The sequence below is a fragment of the Brassica napus genome, chromosome C4, assembly GCF_020379485.1.
Source record: "Brassica napus cultivar Da-Ae chromosome C4, Da-Ae, whole genome shotgun sequence".
Taxonomy (NCBI): Eukaryota; Viridiplantae; Streptophyta; class Magnoliopsida; order Brassicales; family Brassicaceae; genus Brassica; species Brassica napus.
This window is the reverse complement of record NC_063447.1, coordinates 49,018,318-49,037,985: the sequence shown is the minus strand read 5'-3', so window position 1 is coordinate 49,037,985 and position 19,668 is coordinate 49,018,318. Positions and strand designations below refer to the sequence as shown.

Sequence of the window (19,668 nt, the reverse complement as noted above, 5' to 3'; positions counted from 1 at the left end):
GTGCGCGAGTCTGGCTCTCCAACGCGATTTTCCTATCGAGGAAGTGAATCTAGCAGTGTGATCAATGTTCCACAAACCCAAAGGGAAAATCAATGAGATCACAGAACCGAAATTGACAGGGCAAATTGGACCTAGCTGTTTGGGAAATTCATGGAAACCAATGTCCTAAGAATAACAGGATATGATGATCAAGTAAAAAAATGATATTAACACGTGGTCAGCCTTTTGCATTATTTTTTTTATGTTTTTTATTATTTTAAATATTTTTTATTTTTAAATTATGTGGCAGAATATAATTAATTGAGTCACTTGTATTTTAATATAATAATAAATATACGTCTAGGTAGACTTTGACATATATAGTGTTATAGTGAAAACAGCAAAATAATAAATTGGTCGACACCATTAATTGAGATTCTGGTTAGCTATATAGTCTGAACTCTTTTTCCACTTGCAGCGTACACATTCTCGGCCACAAAAGACGAAGACAAACGGTTTTTGAGTAACTTACTGTCCAGGCAATGACTTAAAACGATCTCGACATTTTCCTCAATCCTCTTCACATAGACACCACATAAGTCTTCATCCACCGACTTTACATACTTGTCTTTTACTATTCACCCTCCCCTCCTCTCCCATCTCTCTCTCTCCATCAAAGCTATGGCGACTCTCTTTTTTCAAGACTTTGTTTCATATATAACATAGATAGACCAGACCACTCCACTTATCACCAATTGGTTTTATGTTGGAAGTTTATCTAGCTTAACATGGCATCAGAGCCAGGTTCACGTAGTCCAAACCCGATCCATCGATCTGGCCCAAAGTTGGCTCATCGATCCTTGCCCGAACATTCTGAGATTAACGCTCAAACAGACACAATCTCGGGGGGGGGGGGCATATTAGACACAAAGTGTCCCACATTAGATGTTGGAAGGGATCATCGGTAATATATAAGATAGGTGGGCCACTCCACTTATCACCAATTGGTTTTAGATTGGAAGCTCATGTAGCTTAACATGGTATCAGAGCCCGATCTACGCAGTCCAACCCGATCCACATCGATCTGGCCCAAAGTTAGCCCATCGATCCTTGTCTGAGCATTCCAAGATTGACGCTCAAAGAGTCATCATCTCGAGGGGGAGTATTAGACACAAAATGTCCCACATTGATAGTTGGAAGGGATCCTAAACAATATATAAGATAGATGAGCCACTCCAATTATCACCAATTGGTTTTAGGTTGAAATCCGATCTAGCTTAACAGTTTCTCTCATTGGGACAACGGTGGTTATTGTTCTTCTTCTTCCTCATCTAACACTTTATGCTGCTTCAACACATTCTCGTCGTTCTGACTAGTTTTACATCAACTGTGGGTTGGATTCAAACGTCGCTTATGGTGATCAGACTTTCATTGGAGATATGATCTCAAGTGGTAACTCAATATCCTTCACCAGAGAAAGAACTGAAGGCATCAACCAATCTGGATTGTCCACTACGCCAGAAATCTATAGGACAGCTGGGATCTTCAGACGCCCTTCTTATTACAAGTTCCAACTCGATTCTGTTGGTCTACACTTCCTGAGTCTCCACTTCTCCGCCGCCTCTTCTCCAACAGAGCCTTTACCTGCTCGTTTCACTGTCTCTGCTACTTTCGGTTCTAACCGTCCCTTGAAAAGTTTCTCGCTTCAGAACTTCAACAAGACCCCACGAGTTGATGAGTTTCTCCTCATGATTAATTCGCTAAAACTCGAAATACGCTTTGTGCCCAATCGTTCCTCTCTGGCTCTCATCAACGCCATTGAAGTGTTCACTGCTCCTAATAACCTCACAGAGTCCGCCAAGAATCTGCGTACGATTTACAGATTAAACGTAGGTGGCAAGAAAATCATACCAGAAGACGACACGTTGGGACGAACTTGGTAACCAGACGATGCATTTGTCTACCGAAAAGATTCAGCCAGAAACATTTCATCGACGCAAAAGCCTAACCACCAGTCGGGATTGGAACTCCCAGCTCCTGATTTCGTCTACTAGATGGCTAAACGATAGTTTCGTCTGACAGGATAGTTATGATAAATGTTACATGGTCTTTTAAGGTCAAGAGCAACTATAGACACTTCATCAGGGCTCACTTCTTTGATATCAAGAACAACGAATCACAACCCTCCGATTTCTATATCTATGTAAATGGGCATTGGCGTCTACATGTCAACCCTTCGGATCACCATGGGTTGGAGACTCCATTTTATATCGATGTTGTGAATGTCTCTGATGGCTCTGCGCTTTTTAATGTTAGTCTAGGCAATACGGAACCTTATAAGGATGCTGGTTTCTGAACGGTCTGGAAGTGATGGAGTTTTTGGAAAGTTCTTCAAATGGAAGTCGTTATCGGGTTTACATCGTCGCTGGCTGTGCTGCTGTTGCATTGTTTTTGGTCTTGTGTTTTTTGTTTACACTTTTCTTGAAGTGGAGACGATCCAAGAAGATGCAGCCAGAAGTTAAGGTCACTGTGTGGTCTCCTTTGCCGTTGTACAGAGGAGGTGGGAGTTCCGAGAATGGACCTTTTTATTCGGGCAACAATTCGCCATTAGTCAACCTAAGCTTAGGCTTGAAGATTCCCTTCAAAGACATTTTGATAGCTACAAACAATTTCGACGAGAAGCTGCTGATTGGGAAAGGCAGTTTCGGAGATGTCTACAAAGCCATTCTTTCAGATGAAAGCAAAGTGGCTATCAAGAGAGGCAAGACCAGTTCCGAACAAGGAATACTTGAGTTTCAAACAGAGATTCAAGTCTTGTCAAGAATCTGGCATAGGCATCTTGTTTCTCTAACAGGCTACGGCGAAGAGAACTCGGAGATGGTCCTTGTCTACGAGTTTATCGAGAACGGTAGGCTTCAGGAGCATCTTACGGCGCGGATTTGCCTTTGTTGTCGTGGAAAGAAAGAATGGAGATTTGCATCAGAGCAGCCAGGGGACTGCATTATCTCCACAGTGGCTCGAAAGAAGCAATCATTCACAGAGATGTTAAATCCACAAACATACTACTAGACGAGAACATTGTTGCCAAAGTTGCTGATTTTGGATATCGAAGCTCGTGGTTCGCAATCAAGAATCGATCAGTATCAGTACTAACATCAAGGAAATGTATGGTTACTAGATCCTGAGTATATGTACACTCGCATCTTGACGCAGAAATCAGATGTGTACTCGTTCGGAGTTGTTCTCCTCGAGGTTTTGTGCGCGAGCCGGCTCTCAACAGGCACCTTTCTCTCGAGGAACAGAACCTAGCGGACTGGGCCATGTCGTGCAAATCCAACGGGGTAGTTGATAAGATTGTAGATCAAAGATTGGCAGGTCAAATCGAGCCGAACATTTTGAGGAAATTCATGGAAGTTGCGGAGAAATATCTTAAGGATAGTGGAGACGAGAGGCCGAGCATGGCGGATGTGAGCTGGGAAGTAGAATACATCTTGCGGCTTCAGATGATGACTATTCTTGAAGATAGTGCCGCGTCTATCTCCAGCTGTGTAAGCCATGGCTCCCTGGTGGTTCCAAGGCCAATGTTGAGTGATTCATTTAGCTGCAACTCCATTGTACAGGAGGATCAAGTGAACAAATATGGAAGCACAAATTCATCTCGTTCTCAAACTCCACTTTTGTCCCAAGTTAGAGAGGAACCCTTACGAAATTAACGAAGATGATGTTGCTCTTTCTTGGTGTAGCTAAGTTGGGAACTGGGAAGTGCCATGTAACGTTACCGTTGGTGAACATTATACCCAAGATAAGTAAAAATATTGTATACATGTCAAAACAATCTTCATGTGGAGCAAAAGTGTTGTACTACAAGCTGATTTTCTGAATGGTCCAAGGTGAAAGAGTTTGTAAAAATAGTCATCATTCAAAAGTGTAAGAAATAGCAAAAGTATCAAATCCAAGTATCAAACTATGGCTGTTCATTTCATCCTCCAAATGCAGTTATCAGCTGTTGGTGATTAGTATCTTTGACTAGAACCGTTATCTAGTTAAAATGACAGTCCTTGAGATAGTTGATTAGTTTGCTTGATGAATATGTATTATCATGGCTACTTATGTACTGTCTAAAGCCCCAGATATTCATAGAGATAATAGTATGCTATTATAATCTAACCAATATAATAGAAATCTAACACAAAATATGTCTTCTTTAATATATATATAGATCACCCAAACTTTATATCAGCACACCATAATTTTTTTTACACTTGCCAAGAAACTGTCATATTTGGATATATCCTCCAATAACACTTTATATTTTAGTACGTTAAAATAAAACACAATAGCTAAGACTCATTGGATACTATTTACATGCATAAAATGGATGTACATTATGTCATGTATCTGTTTATATGTGTTGTGATTCTTGTGAAGTTAATGTCATATGTTAATCTTTCAAATCATCGTCAACTAAATGGGATAAAGAAGACACCGAGAAGTTAATTGGCGGGGGTTTTATGTTTATTCGTGAGATCTTACTTTTTGGTACGATGCTGCTACCTTGGAAATTATGGGTACATCAATTTTCAGCTTGAACTTTGATGCAACATTCTAAAGGAGATAATATTTTAATGCTTGAACCGTGACTAGATTTCAAGAATATTTTATTCAAAAAAGATAAAGATTAATTATGCCCATATTTTACCCTTTTATTTTTGAACAAACCGATATTTTACATTGTAAAATGCATATATGTAATGCTGCTGTTGATTATTTGACCCAAAAAAAAAAGAAAGTAATGGTGGTGATTTTATTCGACATATATCAATGGTGGAGATTTCTCCCCGGATTTATACGGAAGTGTACCCGATGTGTGTGAACTATCTTTTTTCATTTTGATGTTATTTTCTTTTCATTGGATCTCAGAGGAGAAGAACACTGCAAAACAGTGTTTTGTAAAGGGTGAAGTTTTTTTTATGACTGGCACCTAACACTACCTAATGCATTAATATAAGTAGTGGCGGATCTAGGATGAATTTCTACCCAGGGCAAAACGACAAAACACTAGTAATATATTTATAAATTTAAATTTTTATCGAGGGCATTATTAAATTTCTAAGCAAAATTACACCCCAAAAAAAAATCATGGAGGACAGCTGTCCCACCCACTCTCCACTTAGTTCTGTTAGTTAATTAGAATGTAACCCGAATAGTTATGAATTATATACTTGGATAATGATTGAATCGCAATGCTTTCCTTAAACAGTATTTCGACTCAATTTCAAGCTTTTGGGTTACATGAAATCCCTTTATAGGATAAGACAATCAAAGTTTCATTCTTGTTCTAGGCTAAAATACAAGAATAACACATAAAGCTTTAGTGCTTATATGTATTTCTTCAAAGATCTTTGATGATCTTCGAACAATGAATCTTTCTTTCTCTCTCTCTTACCAACTATTAGTTTTTTGATCTTCAATCTTGTTTTACAAGTTGTGATTCAAGTTCTTAAGTTATATTTTCTATTGCCCACAACTCCTTTTATAGAGTACTAAGGGTTGCAATGGTTAGCACCAATAGTTACAATGGTTAGTGAAGAGTTACAACCATTAATACCAATAGTTACATTGGTTAGACAAAAGTCACAATGGTTCATCACCAAAGGCTTTAATCACCAATGGTAACAATGGTTTATCACCAAAGGTTGCAACCATTTACCACTAATAGTTACAATCACGAACAGTTGCATTTGTTCATCTAAACAATTGCAATGCTTCACTTTAATGGTTACAAGGATTCACTTAAATATCCAACAATCCTCCCCCATTTAAGTGTAATCATAGATTCATTAAATAATTAATACATATATCAAACTCATGCATAAATGAAAATGTTCGAATAATTGAATTTTCATCTTAGTGCAATACACATTCCAAATGCCCGAGAATCAGGATGTCATATGGATTGAATCCCTCAACCCATTTTGAGCACATGAAGATAATACACACACGTGTTTCCACACTACTCTAAGTGTTTGTATTTGACACTATTATAAGCCATGTGTCTCTATCCATTCATGAGCGCATACAAAGCCAAGTCCCAGCTTATTGAAGCGACATCACTTCACACTCATATATGTAAATACTTTCACTCATGCACTTACAAATGCACTTTTTCAAAGTATTTATTAATAATAAAATTTCAACCTAACCCTTTCTTGCATGTCCAATCATTATCCAAGTATATAATTCACAACTATTCGGGTTACAACCTAATTAACCAACAATCTTAAAGAGTATTTTGACCATATTCCAAACTTTTGGGTTACACGAAATCCCTTTGTAGGATAAGACAATCAAAGTTTCATTCTTGTTCTAGGCTAAGATGCAAGAATAACAAATAAAGGTTTAGTGCTTATATGTGTTTCTTCAAAGATCTTTGATGATCTTCGAAAAATGAATCTTTCTTTCTCTCTCTCTTACCAACTATTAGTTTTTTTATCTTCAATCTTGTTTTACAAGTTGTGATTCAAGTTCTGAAGTTATATTTTCCATTGCCCATAACTTCTTTTATAGAGTAATAAGGGTTGCAATGGTTAGCACCAATAATTACAATGGTTAGTGAAAAGTTACAACCATTAATACCAATAGTTACATTGGTTAGATAAAAGTCACAATGGTTCATCACCAAAGGCTTTAATCACCAATAGTAACAATGGTTTATCACCAAAGGTTGCAACCATTTACCACTAATAGTTACAATCACAAACAGTTGCATTTGTTCATTTAAACAATTGCAATGCTTCACTTTAATGATTCACTTAAATATCCAACAAGTTCCGCCACTGAATATAAGTAGTGTTTCAAAAAAAAAAAAAAGTAAACTAAACGGTGGTAGTTTGGTATAAAAGCTGAATGGAGGTAAAACATAAATCTAAATATGTTTAGTTGGCTGAAGATATAGTATTAATGTGTTTTAGGCTTCGTTAGAGAAAAATGAAGCTGGACTATTGTACTTTGACTTATATATATATATATATATATATATATATATATAGTAAAAACTCTATAAATTAATAATATTGGGACTATATTATTTTATTAATTTATAAAGTTATTAATTTCAATAATTTTTTTTAAGACTTTTTGAATATTTTTATTTATAAAATAAAATAGTTGATTTTACCGTATACGCATTAATTAAATTTTAGAAATTAGAATTTCATATTGTTTTATTATATTATTTGTTGTATATTTTTATGTTTCATAGGATTCAATTGTGGTTTTAGATATATTTTTATTAAATATTATCAAAATATATTGAAATTTTGAGAAAAATAAAGATAATTTTATTGTGAATATAAAACCAACAATATAATGTTTAGTTTGTAGTTATATAAAATGCATATATATATATATATATATTAATTTATAATTTTTATGAGACTATATATTTGCATACGATTTAAAAAAAATTATTATCTTATCATTTTATCGATTTGTATCATATTTTGAATCGGTCCAACTCAAAACCGGAAAAAAATATTAATTTATAATATTTATTAATTTATAGAATTACTACTGTATATAGCAATTTATTAAATTTCCTAGGTTCTGCAGTAGCCGCAAGACCCGCTCCCCTGAAATGTTCTATGCATACGATCTGCTCGCCTTTATAAGGAGCTCTATTTCTTTCATTCTAAGGCATCTACTGATGTCTTTTTCTGTTTTTTATATGCTTCCCGCTCTTGTGTTTTTTTTTTATCCTTCTTGACTTTGGTACTTCATAAGTCGGTTGATTATTCCTTAATGGAATTTTTCCAGGACAAAAAAAAGAATTACTACTGTATATAGCAATTTATTAAATTTGTTAAAAACTTAAACCATATTAAGATATTTTATTAGCTCAATTGTCTGAAGTCCTTTTCCACTTGCAGCGTAAAGATTCTCGGCCACAAAAGAAGACGAGCAATTCTTAAGTACTTATTCTCCAACCAATGACTTAAAAAGATCTCAAGATTTTTCCTTCCTCAATCCTCTTCACATAAAATCCATATGAGTCTTCATCCACCCACCTTGCATACTTGTCTTATACTATTTACTCTCCCTCCCTCCCTCCCCCTCTCTCTCTCTCCATCAAAAGCTATGGCGAATCTCTGTTTTCAAGACTCTGTTTCTCTCTTTGTGACAATGGTGGTTATTATTCTTCTTCTTCCTCATGTCACACTTTCTGCTACGTCTACATATTCTCGTCCCGACAAGTTTTACATCAACTGTGGCTCGGATTCTAATGTCACTTATGGTAACCAGACTTTCGTTGGAGATATGATCTCCGGTGATAACTCCATATCCTTCACCAGAGAAGGAACTGAAGTCATCAACCAATCTGGATCGTCCCCTGCGCCGGAAATCTATCGGACGGCTAGGATCTTCAGACGCCCTTCTCATTACAAGTTCCAACTCAATTCTGTTGGTCTACACTTCCTGCGTCTCCACTTCTCTGCCGCCTCTTCTCGAACAGAGCTTTCAACAGCTCGTTTCACTGTCTCTGCCACTTACGGTTCTAACCATCCCTTGAGAAGTTTCTTGCTTTAGAACTTCAACGAGACCCCACGAGTCGAAGAGTTTCTCCTCATGATTAACTCGCCAAAACTCGAAATCCAGTTTGTGCCGGACCGGTCCTCTGTTGCTCTCGTCAACGCCATTGAAGTGTTCTCCGCTCCTAATGACCTCACAGAGTCGGCCAAGAATCTGCGTACGATTTACAGATTAAACTTAGGAGGCAAGAAAACCAGACCAGAAGACGACACGTTGGGACGAACTTGGTCCCCTGACGATGCAATTCTCTACCGAAAAGATTCAGCCAGAAACATTTCATCGACGCAAAAGCCTAACCACCAGTCGGGGTCGGAACTCATTGCTCCTGACTTCGTCTACCGGACGGCTAAAACGATAGTTTCGTCTGACAGCATATTTATGATAAACGTTACATGGTCTTTTAAGGTCAAAAGCAACTATAGACACTTCATCAGGGCTCACTTCTTTGATATCAAGAACAATGAATCACAACCCTCCGATTTCTATCTCTATGTAAATGGGCATTGGCGTCTACCTGTTAACCCTTCGGATCACCATGGGTTGGTGACTCCGTTTCATATCGATGTTGTTAATGTTTCTGATGGTTCTGGACTTTTGAATGTTAGTCTAGGCAATACGGAACCTTATAAGGATGCTGGTTTTCTGACCGGTCTGGAAGTGATGGAGTTTCTGGAAGATTCTTCAAAAGGAAGTAGTTATCGGGTTTACATTATCGCTGGCTGTGCCGCTCTTGCATTGATTTTAGTATTGGGTTTGTTGTTTTTACTTTGCTTAAAGTGGAGGCGATCCAAGAAGATGCAGCCAGAAGTTGAGGTCACTGTGTGGTCTCCTTTGCCGTTGTACAGAGGAGGTGGGAGTTCCGAGAATGGACCTTTTTATTCGGACAACAATTCGCCATTAGTCAACCTAAGCTTAGGCTTGAAGATTCCCTTCAAAGACATTTTGATAGCTACAAACAATTTCGACGAGCAGCTATTGATTGGGAAAGGCGGTTTCGGAGATGTTTACAAAGCCATTCTTTCAGATGAAAGCAAAGTGACTATCAAGAGAGGCAAGCCCGGGTCCGGACAAGGCATACTCGAGTTTCAAACAGAGATTCAAGTCTTGTCAAGAATCTGGCACAGGCATCTTGTTTCTCTAACGGGCTACTGCGAAGAGAACTCGGAGATGATCCTTGTCTACGAGTTTATCGAAAAAGGTACGCTTCAGGAGCATCTATACGGCTCAGATTTGCCTTCGCTGTCGTGGAAACAGAGGCTGGAGATTTGCATCGGAGCAGCCAGAGGACTGCACTATCTCCACAGTGGTTCGGAAGAAGCAATCATTCACAGAGATGTTAAATCCACAAACATACTACTGGACGAGAACACTGTTGCCAAAGTTGCTGACTTCGGGATATCGAAGCTCGTGGTTCGGAATCAAGAATCGATAAGTATCAGCACTAACATCAAAGGAACATACGGTTACCCCGATCCCGAGTATATGTACACACGCATCTTGACGGAGAAATCAGATGTGTACTCGTTCGGAGTTGTTCTCCTCGAAGTTTTGTGAGCGAGGCCGGCTCTCAATAGGCACCTTCCTGCTGAGCAACAGAACTTAGCGGACTGGGCCATGTCGTGCAAATCCAACGGGGTAGTTGATAAGATTGTAGACCAAAGATTGGTAGGTCAAATCGAGCCGAAGATTTTGAGGAAATTCATGGAAGTCGCGGAGAAATGTCTTAAGGATAATGGAGACGAGAGGCCGAGCATGGCGAATGTGAGCTGGGAACTGGAATACATCCTTCGGCTTCAGATGATGACTATTCTTGGAGATAACGATGCGTCTATCTCCAGCTGTGGAGTGGATGGCTCCTTGGTGATTCCAAGGCTAATGGTGAGTGATTCCTTTAGCTGCAACTCGATTGTACAGGAGGATCAAGTGAAGAAATATGGAAGCACAAATTATTCCCGTTCTCAAACTCGAGTTTTGTCACAAGTTAGAGAGGAACCGTTACGAAATTAACGAAATGGATGTTGCTCTCTTTTGGTGTAGTCGTCATGTAACGTTACCGTTGGTGAACATTATTCCCAAGAAAAGTGGAAGTGTTGTACTACAAGCTGATTTTCTGAATGGTCTAGAGGTGATAAGAGTTTGTAAGAAGAGTCATCATTTCAAAGATGTAAGAAATAGAAAGAAAAAAAAGTCTCAAATCAAACTACGGCTATTCATTTCATACTTCAAATGCAGCTAGGAGCTGTTATTTATTTATTTTTGTCAGATTAAAAAGTGTGTCTAGATGAAAATAAATTTATTAGATGTGTTTGAAACAAAAATCTTCATGTGTCCAAAACTGAAAATATCTAAAAGTATATTTATTTATAATCATAACTTTAAATTATTCTATTTTTATTAAAAAAATTATTTTGCAAAAAAAAATAGCAATTTTCATGCAAAACAAAAACAATATAACTGCATTTTTCTAGACTTTGTACTAAAACCATAAGACTGAAAATAAAATCATAAAATAAAATTTCCACTAAAACTAAAAGATTATATTTTCTGTCAAGACTGAAAAAAACTATATTTTTTTAACAGACCTTTAAAACCCGCAAATTTACATTTAGAATGGGAGATCAAAAAAGGAATAAGTTAAAAGACCATTGTACAATTTCCTTTAACAGAATGAGGGTTCCAACACACCACTGGCCATCAGGCAACTTAAACTTAGGCCATAAAGATTTCATTCACAGACATTTTGAGAGCGGCAAACAATTCTAAAAGCAATGGTTGATAGAAAACGCGGTTTTGGATATGTTTTAAGCAAATTGGCTATCAAGAGAGGCAAGACTCGTTCAGGACAAGGGATTTTGGAGTTCCAGACAGAGATTCAAGTCTTGCCAAGAATCTAGCACATGCATCTAGCTTCTCTAATTGGTTAAACAGAGATTGGTAATTTGCATTGGAGCAGCAAGAGGATTACATTATAGAGATGATGTTGCTTTGTAGTGTAATGGATTTGTTGGCAAACATTTTCCCAAAGATAATTGAAAAGTGAATTGCAACGGTAAATGATTATCCAACCAAAAAAGCATCATTTCAAGTCAAAACAGAAAACAATCATTCCGCAAAAATTTTGTCAATCAGAGAGAAAGAGAAAGAGAGAGAGAGAGAGAGTTCAAGCAGTACTCCAACAAAAGCTTCTCACAAGTGATCATTAATGGAAAGTGCAGCCATCATGTCACTTGGGCTTCCACTCTTGCCTTCACTCGCCTGTGTTGGCTGATTCACGTTTCTCAACACATCCAATGCCTCTGAAACTTTAGCATTTAGAGCCTCTGGTGACTCTATCAGATGCAACACTTCTGTCTGGTCCATCTCCAGAAGCATACCAGTCACTTTGGCAGCGTTCTCGTGTTCTATCTTGTTCACTAATGGGTACAGAGTCTCACCCAGAATCTACACAACCCCCAAAAGAAAACAGACTATGTAAGTGAACTTAATCGATTGGAAAGACTATATATATTGAGAGAGAGAGAGAGAGAGAGAGAGAGAGACTTACTGTTCTTTGCTGAGCAGGGGAGGCTTGAGCAAGGGAAGAAGCCAATGCACCAGCAGGCATAGGCTGACCAAGAGGCATTCCATTAATGTCATAAGGAAATGGAACCATCCCTCCTGGCATTGGACCGTCTGGCATGTTTCTACCACGAGGATAACGGTATCCACGTCCTCCTCCTCCCATCATCTACAAGAGAGAAGAAAGTAAAAGCTTATAGAATCATCTTGTGCCATGTGTTTTTTTATAACCAAGCACTGACTAACTAACCTGTGGCTGCACAAACGGCATTGGTTGCTGAGGCTGATGGCGCATAGGTCCATCACCTGACCGTCTTCCACCTGGTCGTGGCCCTTGCTGACCTGGCTGCATCATCGGGCCGAAATAGCCTGGCCTCATTCCAGGAACCATCTGAGGCTGATATCCGAATCCAGCCTATCACAGATTTGAAGTAAATCAGCCAATGAACCACATCTAAGCTTAGTTAAGTGACTTACCTGGTGAGGGATCATTTGTGGAGGTCCTTGACCGTAAAAAAACTGCTGTCCTGGAGCACCACCTGGGAACATTGGCATACGAGGACCCATACCGGGGATAAAGGCAGGTCTCATCTGAGAAAACTGTGCCTGAAACAACACCATTAAAAGAGACTCATGATTGATGCATCAAACCAAAGTAACTGAGGATGATAGCTTGTTGTGAAGTTATTACCTGCAGCTTAGCCCTTCTTTCTTCCTTCCTTTGTGCGAGAGCAACATACAACGGTTTGCCACTAACCATTTTACCATTCATTTCATTCAGCTGCAAAAAAAAAAACCCAAAAAGCATATACATGAAGAGAGAAAACAGTTTATAATCTCCCAACACAAGATAAGTTTCTTACCACTCTAGAAGCTTCACTGGCAGCTGAGAAGGCAACAAACCCTGATCCTTTGCTAGCACCACTAGGATCTCGCATAACCTGTCAGAGATACAAAAACTTGAATCTCCGAACCTCTCATGGTTAGACTGTACACGCAAAGCAAGCAACACTGACCTTGCAGGAAGTAATTGTACCAAACTCAGCAAACAACTCACGCAACTTCTCATCCGTCACAGTATCATCAAGATTCTTAACATACAAATTCAACCCATCGAAACTGTTCCCCGTCTCCCTCGCGCCTTGTTCATACCTTCTGCTCAACTCAAGCTCCCTCTCAGACTTCTTCTGAGCTTTACCTACATACCACTCCTTATCATCAAACTTCTTCCCGTTAAGCCCCTCAACAGCGCGAGCCGCGTCTTCAGCGTTCTCGAAGTTGACAAACCCGAAACACCTCGACCTCCCATCTCCGTCCCTCATCACCACAGCGCTCGAGATACCACCGTACTGACCAAAAGTACTCTTCAGCTCATCGTCAGTAGTATTTTCCGAGAGATTCTTCACGTAGACGTTAGTGAACTTCATCTTATCAGCAGCAGACTCTCTCTCCTCCTTCTTGAGAAACGGTCCAACGAATATCTGCTTATCGTTGAGAATCTTCCCGTTCAGCTTCTCAATAGCGCTTTTAGCTGAGTCCTCACTCTCAAACTGCACAAAGCCGTATCCTTTGGACTGACCCATGTGATCAGTAGCGACCTTGCAGGACACAATGCTCCCACACCCTGAAAACGTCTCGTGGAGTGTCTTGTTGTCAACTGACTTGTCAAGATTCTTGATGAATAAGTTGCCGATCCCACTTCTACGAGCAGCAGAGTCACGAGAAGAGTAAGTAACCCTAATCATCTTCCCGTTGAGACTAGTGTAGTTCAACTTCTTCAGTGCCTTCTCCGCTGTCATTACAAGACACAACAACAAGAAACTCAGACACACAACAAGTGATTCCGCAATACCCATGAATTAGATTGTCCAAAAAACATCGCAAAATCAGATTTTTAGCAAAATGCGGAATCTTATATATCAAAAAGGTTGAAACTTTAAGACACATAACAAGTTATTCCGCAGTACCCATCGCTCAGATTGTTCCAAAACATCGAAAAATCAGATCTTTTAGCGTAATGTGGAATGTTGTTATTATAAATCAAACAAAGGGGGAAACTTTAGGGCACAAAACCATCGTCGATGTTGCTGTAGTTGACGTAGCCGTATCCAAGAGAAGTGTTGGTGGCGGTGTCGCGGCACACGCGAACGGACACGACTTGGCAGACCTCGGTGAAATAGTCGTAGAGCTGAGAATCGGTCACGTTGAAATCCAGATCTCCGACGTAGAGCGAACACATGGCGCCGAGATTCACTCCGTCGGAAGCCACCGTGCCGTCTGTAACCGGAGGAGGAGGAGAAGATGACGAAGGAGCCTGAGCTTGAACCTGTGCCATTTTGTGGTTTTTTTGTTTTTTTTTTTTAAGGGATAAAGAGAGATAAATTAGGAGGAAGAGGAAGGCGGAGAGATTGTGGGCAGCACGGCGAGAGCGCAGCGGAGAGTGATGGAGAAAAGTTGAGTTTATATATACTCTTGTCTCTTTCTCACGACATTGTGAAACGATGATGCCTTTGTTCGAAAACCCTAGACAAGGTTATTAATTAAATAAAAGCATTTTTTTCTTTTTATTTTTCAACGGTTCAGATACCTTCGAAGAAGAATCCGCTTTATTTTGAGCCGTTCGATCATAACTCGGCTGTAGATTATAAAATAACTAAAAGAAATGGTCTACTTTTATTCTCAGCCGTCCGATTATTTTTAAGGGTCCCACCATATCTCACGTGATCTTCTCGTGACTGTCTCTCTTCAGGGAGAAATATTACAACAATGCTTGCTCCGCCGTTGCCGATTTCTGACGAATGATTCTCCGGTATGGTCCTCGCAAGAGCTGGCTTTGTCTACTCAAGATTGAATTCGGGTCTAGCTTTACCCATTGCGGAATTTTTTGGATTATGCGGGTTTTTTCTTTTTACAGCAAAAAGAAATATCCTTGTTCTACCTCTTCAGAAATCTAAACTGGTGTTGCCACACCAACATAATACATAGCAGTATGGGAATTTCAAACACCTCGTACAAATTTGTCCACCCTAATATTTTTTTTTGTTTTTGGAATATGTTGGATTGAGAGCTAAGAGAAACTGTTGAATTTCTTTTAGATGAGAACGCGAAGACTCACCATTTTTACCAGTTTAGAACAGTCTATTATAGATTTACCTCCAATAACTATAGGATAGTCATACATTCTATAGCCCAAAATAAAAAATCGAGAGTATAGGCTGTTCTGGAGTATAGAATGGATATCGCTTTGTATGTACTTCTATGTTCAGGTTATTTGTTCCTGCTTTTGGTTTTTGAAACAGGTGTATGACTGACATTGACTCATGTGACTTCTTGTTTGAAAGTTCAAGGTTAGTTGGAGGAATGTTTTTTTTTTTTTTTTTCTTGGTTGAGCTTGTTTCAGATTACTAACTTGTTTGATATGGATTCAATTTGTGCTTTAAAAGGCCGACACCTAGGCTTGAAGCGAGATCAGGTTGAGCATCCATCGTCTAGCAGACTAGCATAGATGAGGTAGCCCAGTTCACAATCGCTCAATGATGCCTCAGGCATCAACACCGCTTTGTAGCTAAGTTTCTATACCAACTTTATTGCTTATCAAACATAAAAAGATACATCCTCTGTTTGTCGTTTTAGAATTATGCATATAGATAAAGAAATCATTAATTTTTTATATTTTCTAAATAAAAACATTATTAATTATTTATCTAATCACAAATCAACTAATAATAAATTTTATATAGAAAACCGAAAACGTCATATAATTTGGAACATAAAAATTTCTCTAAAGCGACTTATATTAAAAAACAGAGGGAGTATTAATATTTACTCATTTTATTTTAATTACACATTAGTATTCCATAAGTTTAAAAAAGATCTATGTTTTAGAAAAAAATACATTTTTTTATATTTTCAATGCATAAATTAATTGTAAACTTAAAAAAAACATAATTGTGTACTAAAATTATATTGGTTAAAAGTTGTGCGGAATTCTTAATTACAGAAATTAATGCATTAATAATTAAAATCTGATATGTTTATTTAATATTCCATCTGTTTCATAAAAATGTCACTTTGATATTTTTCACACAGATTAATAAAATGATTGAAATGCATTAATTTTTTTATTAATTACACATATTCAACCAATAGTATTTGAGATAAATAAAATTATTTATAAAATCAATGCATTTGTAATTAATTTTAAGCTGAAAGTTGCATTGGAATTCTAAAATGACATTTTTTTTGTGACAAGAAAAAAAATGCTAAAGTGACACTTAATACGAAACCGAGGGAATAAGCGTGAAAATCTTCAAACATGCATGTTTCTGAAACAGAGGGGGTGTAAGCTAAAAAAAACTATTGACATAAAGCATTGTCTCTTGCGTCTTGCCTCTCCATACTCAAATGTTCTTCTATTCTCTATTTTTTTTTGTGGAAGCTGATGCTTACGATGATGAGATGAATTTTAGAGTTTTAGACAGTTGGACTTTGCTTTAATTTTTAAACTATGTGGTTTTTTTGTGCCTGTGCACGGATATAAATATTTACAAAATAAAATATTATAAAATTATTAATATTCTAATTTATTTTAAATATTTTTAATTTATATTTTATTTTAAATAATATTATACTATTTTAATTAAACATGTAATCTGAATCTATAATGTTTAGTCGATTTGGCTATTACTTTAATATATTGAATTGTATTTAATTTTTCAAGTTTAAACATATTTTTTAATGCTGAAACAGAATAAAATTTTGACTAATTTTGATTTTTTTTTCCTTAAAAATATTTTTGACTTTTGATTTTGGGCATAAAAATTTTGATTTTTTATATAACTCATTTGATGGGTTATATTTAGTTACACATATTTCATAAAATGAAAGCACAATTACTTTTAATTTTAATTAAACTAAATTTGATTAGTTAGTTTAATTTGATTAGTTTTATTTATTTCATTTGTTTAGTTCTTCATCTATGTGTAGATACTTTCTTAAATTCTTTTATATCATTTGAGATTTGTGGATTTGTACAAATAGTAGAAAAAACTGAGATGGCGATAAGTACGAAGTTTTATAAAAGAATATTACCATAAATTTTTGAAAATTCATGAACATATATCAATATTTACAAAATAATTATTATTTTATTTATAAATTCTAAGTAACTTTATACTTTAGATGTATAAAATATAAATATTAAACAATATTCTAAATAATCTTAACCATAAATACTTACATTGGTTTTTATATATTCTTATTATAGGTGTATTATGTTCTATAAATATATAAAATTTTAGAAAATAAAACTAAAATAATAATATTAAGCCTTAAAGAATTTTTAGTGGTAAATTATGCTTGATTAAAGTTCGTAGATTTTTTATACATGTGATTTGATAAAACATTATACATAAAATGTAAATAAAAATTAAAAATTTAACGAAAACATTTATGCAAAAGTTAATAAACATCTCAACACTAGAAATTATAAAATATTTGTAGTTCATCAATGATATTTTAGTGTACTTTATTTAATTTCCTTTTAATAATCTGAGAAAATAGAGTGATATAAATAATTTTTTTATTAAATTTAGAATATAAATTTTGTTTGTTGATATTATGTTTTAAAGAATGGGTTATTTTTTTAACATCAAAAATATTTTTTGTGAACTCCTTTTATAAAAATATAAAATATATTTTCTTTCCTTATTTGTAAATATAAGTTTCGCTTTATTATATGAATATTTCCTTTTTATTATATATGTTATGTGGAAAATATTAAAAAGGAAAATAAATTTTAAAAAACAATTGGCATAAATTATTAAATAGTTTTTGCCTAAAAACCTTTCATCAAGTAAAGCCGGCCCCGGGTCTTGTGAAAAAAGAGTATCCGCGATCTCACACTCTCCTGTCAAGTAAACCTTGTTAACGCTGATAAATCATGTTCATTAAAATCTACTCAATAACAACAATGTCAAACAAAGTATTAATGCATTTTGTGAGGCCATGTAAACTTTTGGAAGCTTCCAATAACTTAATTAGGAGAGGCGTTGAGCGTTTGCTTTACTAAAGATCGTGTAAGTGCACTTCTCTCTGTCTCTTTGCAGAATCGGAATCAGCTACTATTTTGTTGATGGGTTAGGTTATCAGATGCTTTGATTCTCATCTAACCAAAACTTTTGATTAATACAAAAATAAAAAAGCTTTCCTCTTTCTTTGGTTTGTTTATCCACCGACGTATGTACTCTCTTTTACGGTACTTCTTGATCTGGTGCAAGTGTAACCAAACTATCTTTACGCCCCTTATAGCTGCTGAACTTTGTCCGTATGATATTAGTTAAGCTAATTTTTTTTTTTTTTGAACTTCAGTTAAGCTAATTTTGAGCTACCATTTGCATTAATCTTTTTTATTGTTTTGTAACAGCGAATATAAAAGAACAGTATTATTAAATAACATAAATATTTTAGATGAATACATTTCTAGAAAATAATATTCTAGAAAATAATTATTAAAACAGTTTTTTTAATAAATCAATGAAGTTTTGTATTTTCTAATTTATATTCAAGACATCAAAATAAATAACCTAAAGAATCTATGAAAAAGGGAAAAAATGATGAATGTTACTTATAAATACGAAAGGTAAAACAAATTTTGAAAATTGTAAAAGTTTTGGACCTTACACTCATAATCTTTACTAGACCGGAATCAGTTTTTAGAAATTTTAATTTAAAAATAACATTTCATAACAAAGAAATTATGAATTCAAAACTTCTTGCACTGCAATTTACACCACCAAACACTTTGATAAGTGGTATTTCATTCATCGCTATTTATATTTCCTTTTTTTCAACTTCATTTGGTTAATAAGAGGTAAAATGAACGAGAAAGAAAGTAATCGCAACGTCATAGACTCATCATGAGGCATATGAAACTACATATTTCAATTTTGGAGTCAAGAAACCAAAAAAACACCGAAATTTCACTTTTAGTAATTACTTCCCTAATTCTAATTCTTCTTTCTTTTTTTCTTTTGAACTTGTGGGATCACACAGAACATGTCTGGAAAAAAGTGTCTTGTGTTTGTGGTCACAAGACTTGTGTCAAATCTTTAGTTTCACACAACACCCGTTGTATAAACCGTTCCTCGCTTTGCACGTTTTAGAATTTGCCAAATGGTTACGAAAAAGAAACAAAATATCAACAGAAGAATCTTGCCGACTACCCCTGCCCCAATAAAATAAAAATAAAACAGAGTATGCAAATAAACTGAGAAGCTGTAATTTGCTCTTGACATTATCCTCAAAACACATCAAATCACTTCTAGTGGTTACGATAATTTGAGAGCTTTAGTTGTTAGGACAGTGACAGAGTTGCACCAACCTCCACAATTGTATTCTTTCAAATCTTACTTTCTTTCCAACACATAGATTTCTCATCCCCAACCGCAGATCAAATATTATTCTCCCCTATTGAGATATTTTTGAATCATTTGCTTTATGATGGGGTAACAGAAAAACCGACTCAATAATACTGAAAACTAT

General features: G+C 36.1%; 1 protein-coding gene and 2 pseudogenes across 1 annotated transcript; 2 read left to right on the top strand and 1 right to left on the bottom strand.

Annotated features, from left to right (window-relative positions):
- Positions 1-1,016: 1,016 nt before the first annotated feature.
- LOC106393875 lies at positions 1,017-6,909 on the top strand (annotated as a pseudogene).
- Positions 6,910-7,875: 966 nt separating this feature from the next.
- Positions 7,876-10,788, top strand: LOC106391057 (annotated as a pseudogene).
- An 804-nt stretch (positions 10,789-11,592) lies between these two features.
- On the bottom strand, positions 11,593-14,637 carry LOC106391056 (polyadenylate-binding protein 4). The gene is made up of 8 exons (XM_013831619.3): positions 14,200-14,637; positions 13,143-13,918; positions 12,990-13,067; positions 12,818-12,907; positions 12,604-12,732; positions 12,377-12,541; positions 12,113-12,295; positions 11,593-12,009 (listed from the first exon to the last, which is right to left on the bottom strand). The coding sequence occupies exons 1-8, from the start codon at positions 14,459-14,461 to the stop codon at positions 11,755-11,757; spliced, it is 1,938 nt and encodes a 645-aa protein (XP_013687073.1). The 5' UTR covers positions 14,462-14,637; the 3' UTR covers positions 11,593-11,754.
- Positions 14,638-19,668: the final 5,031 nt, after the last annotated feature.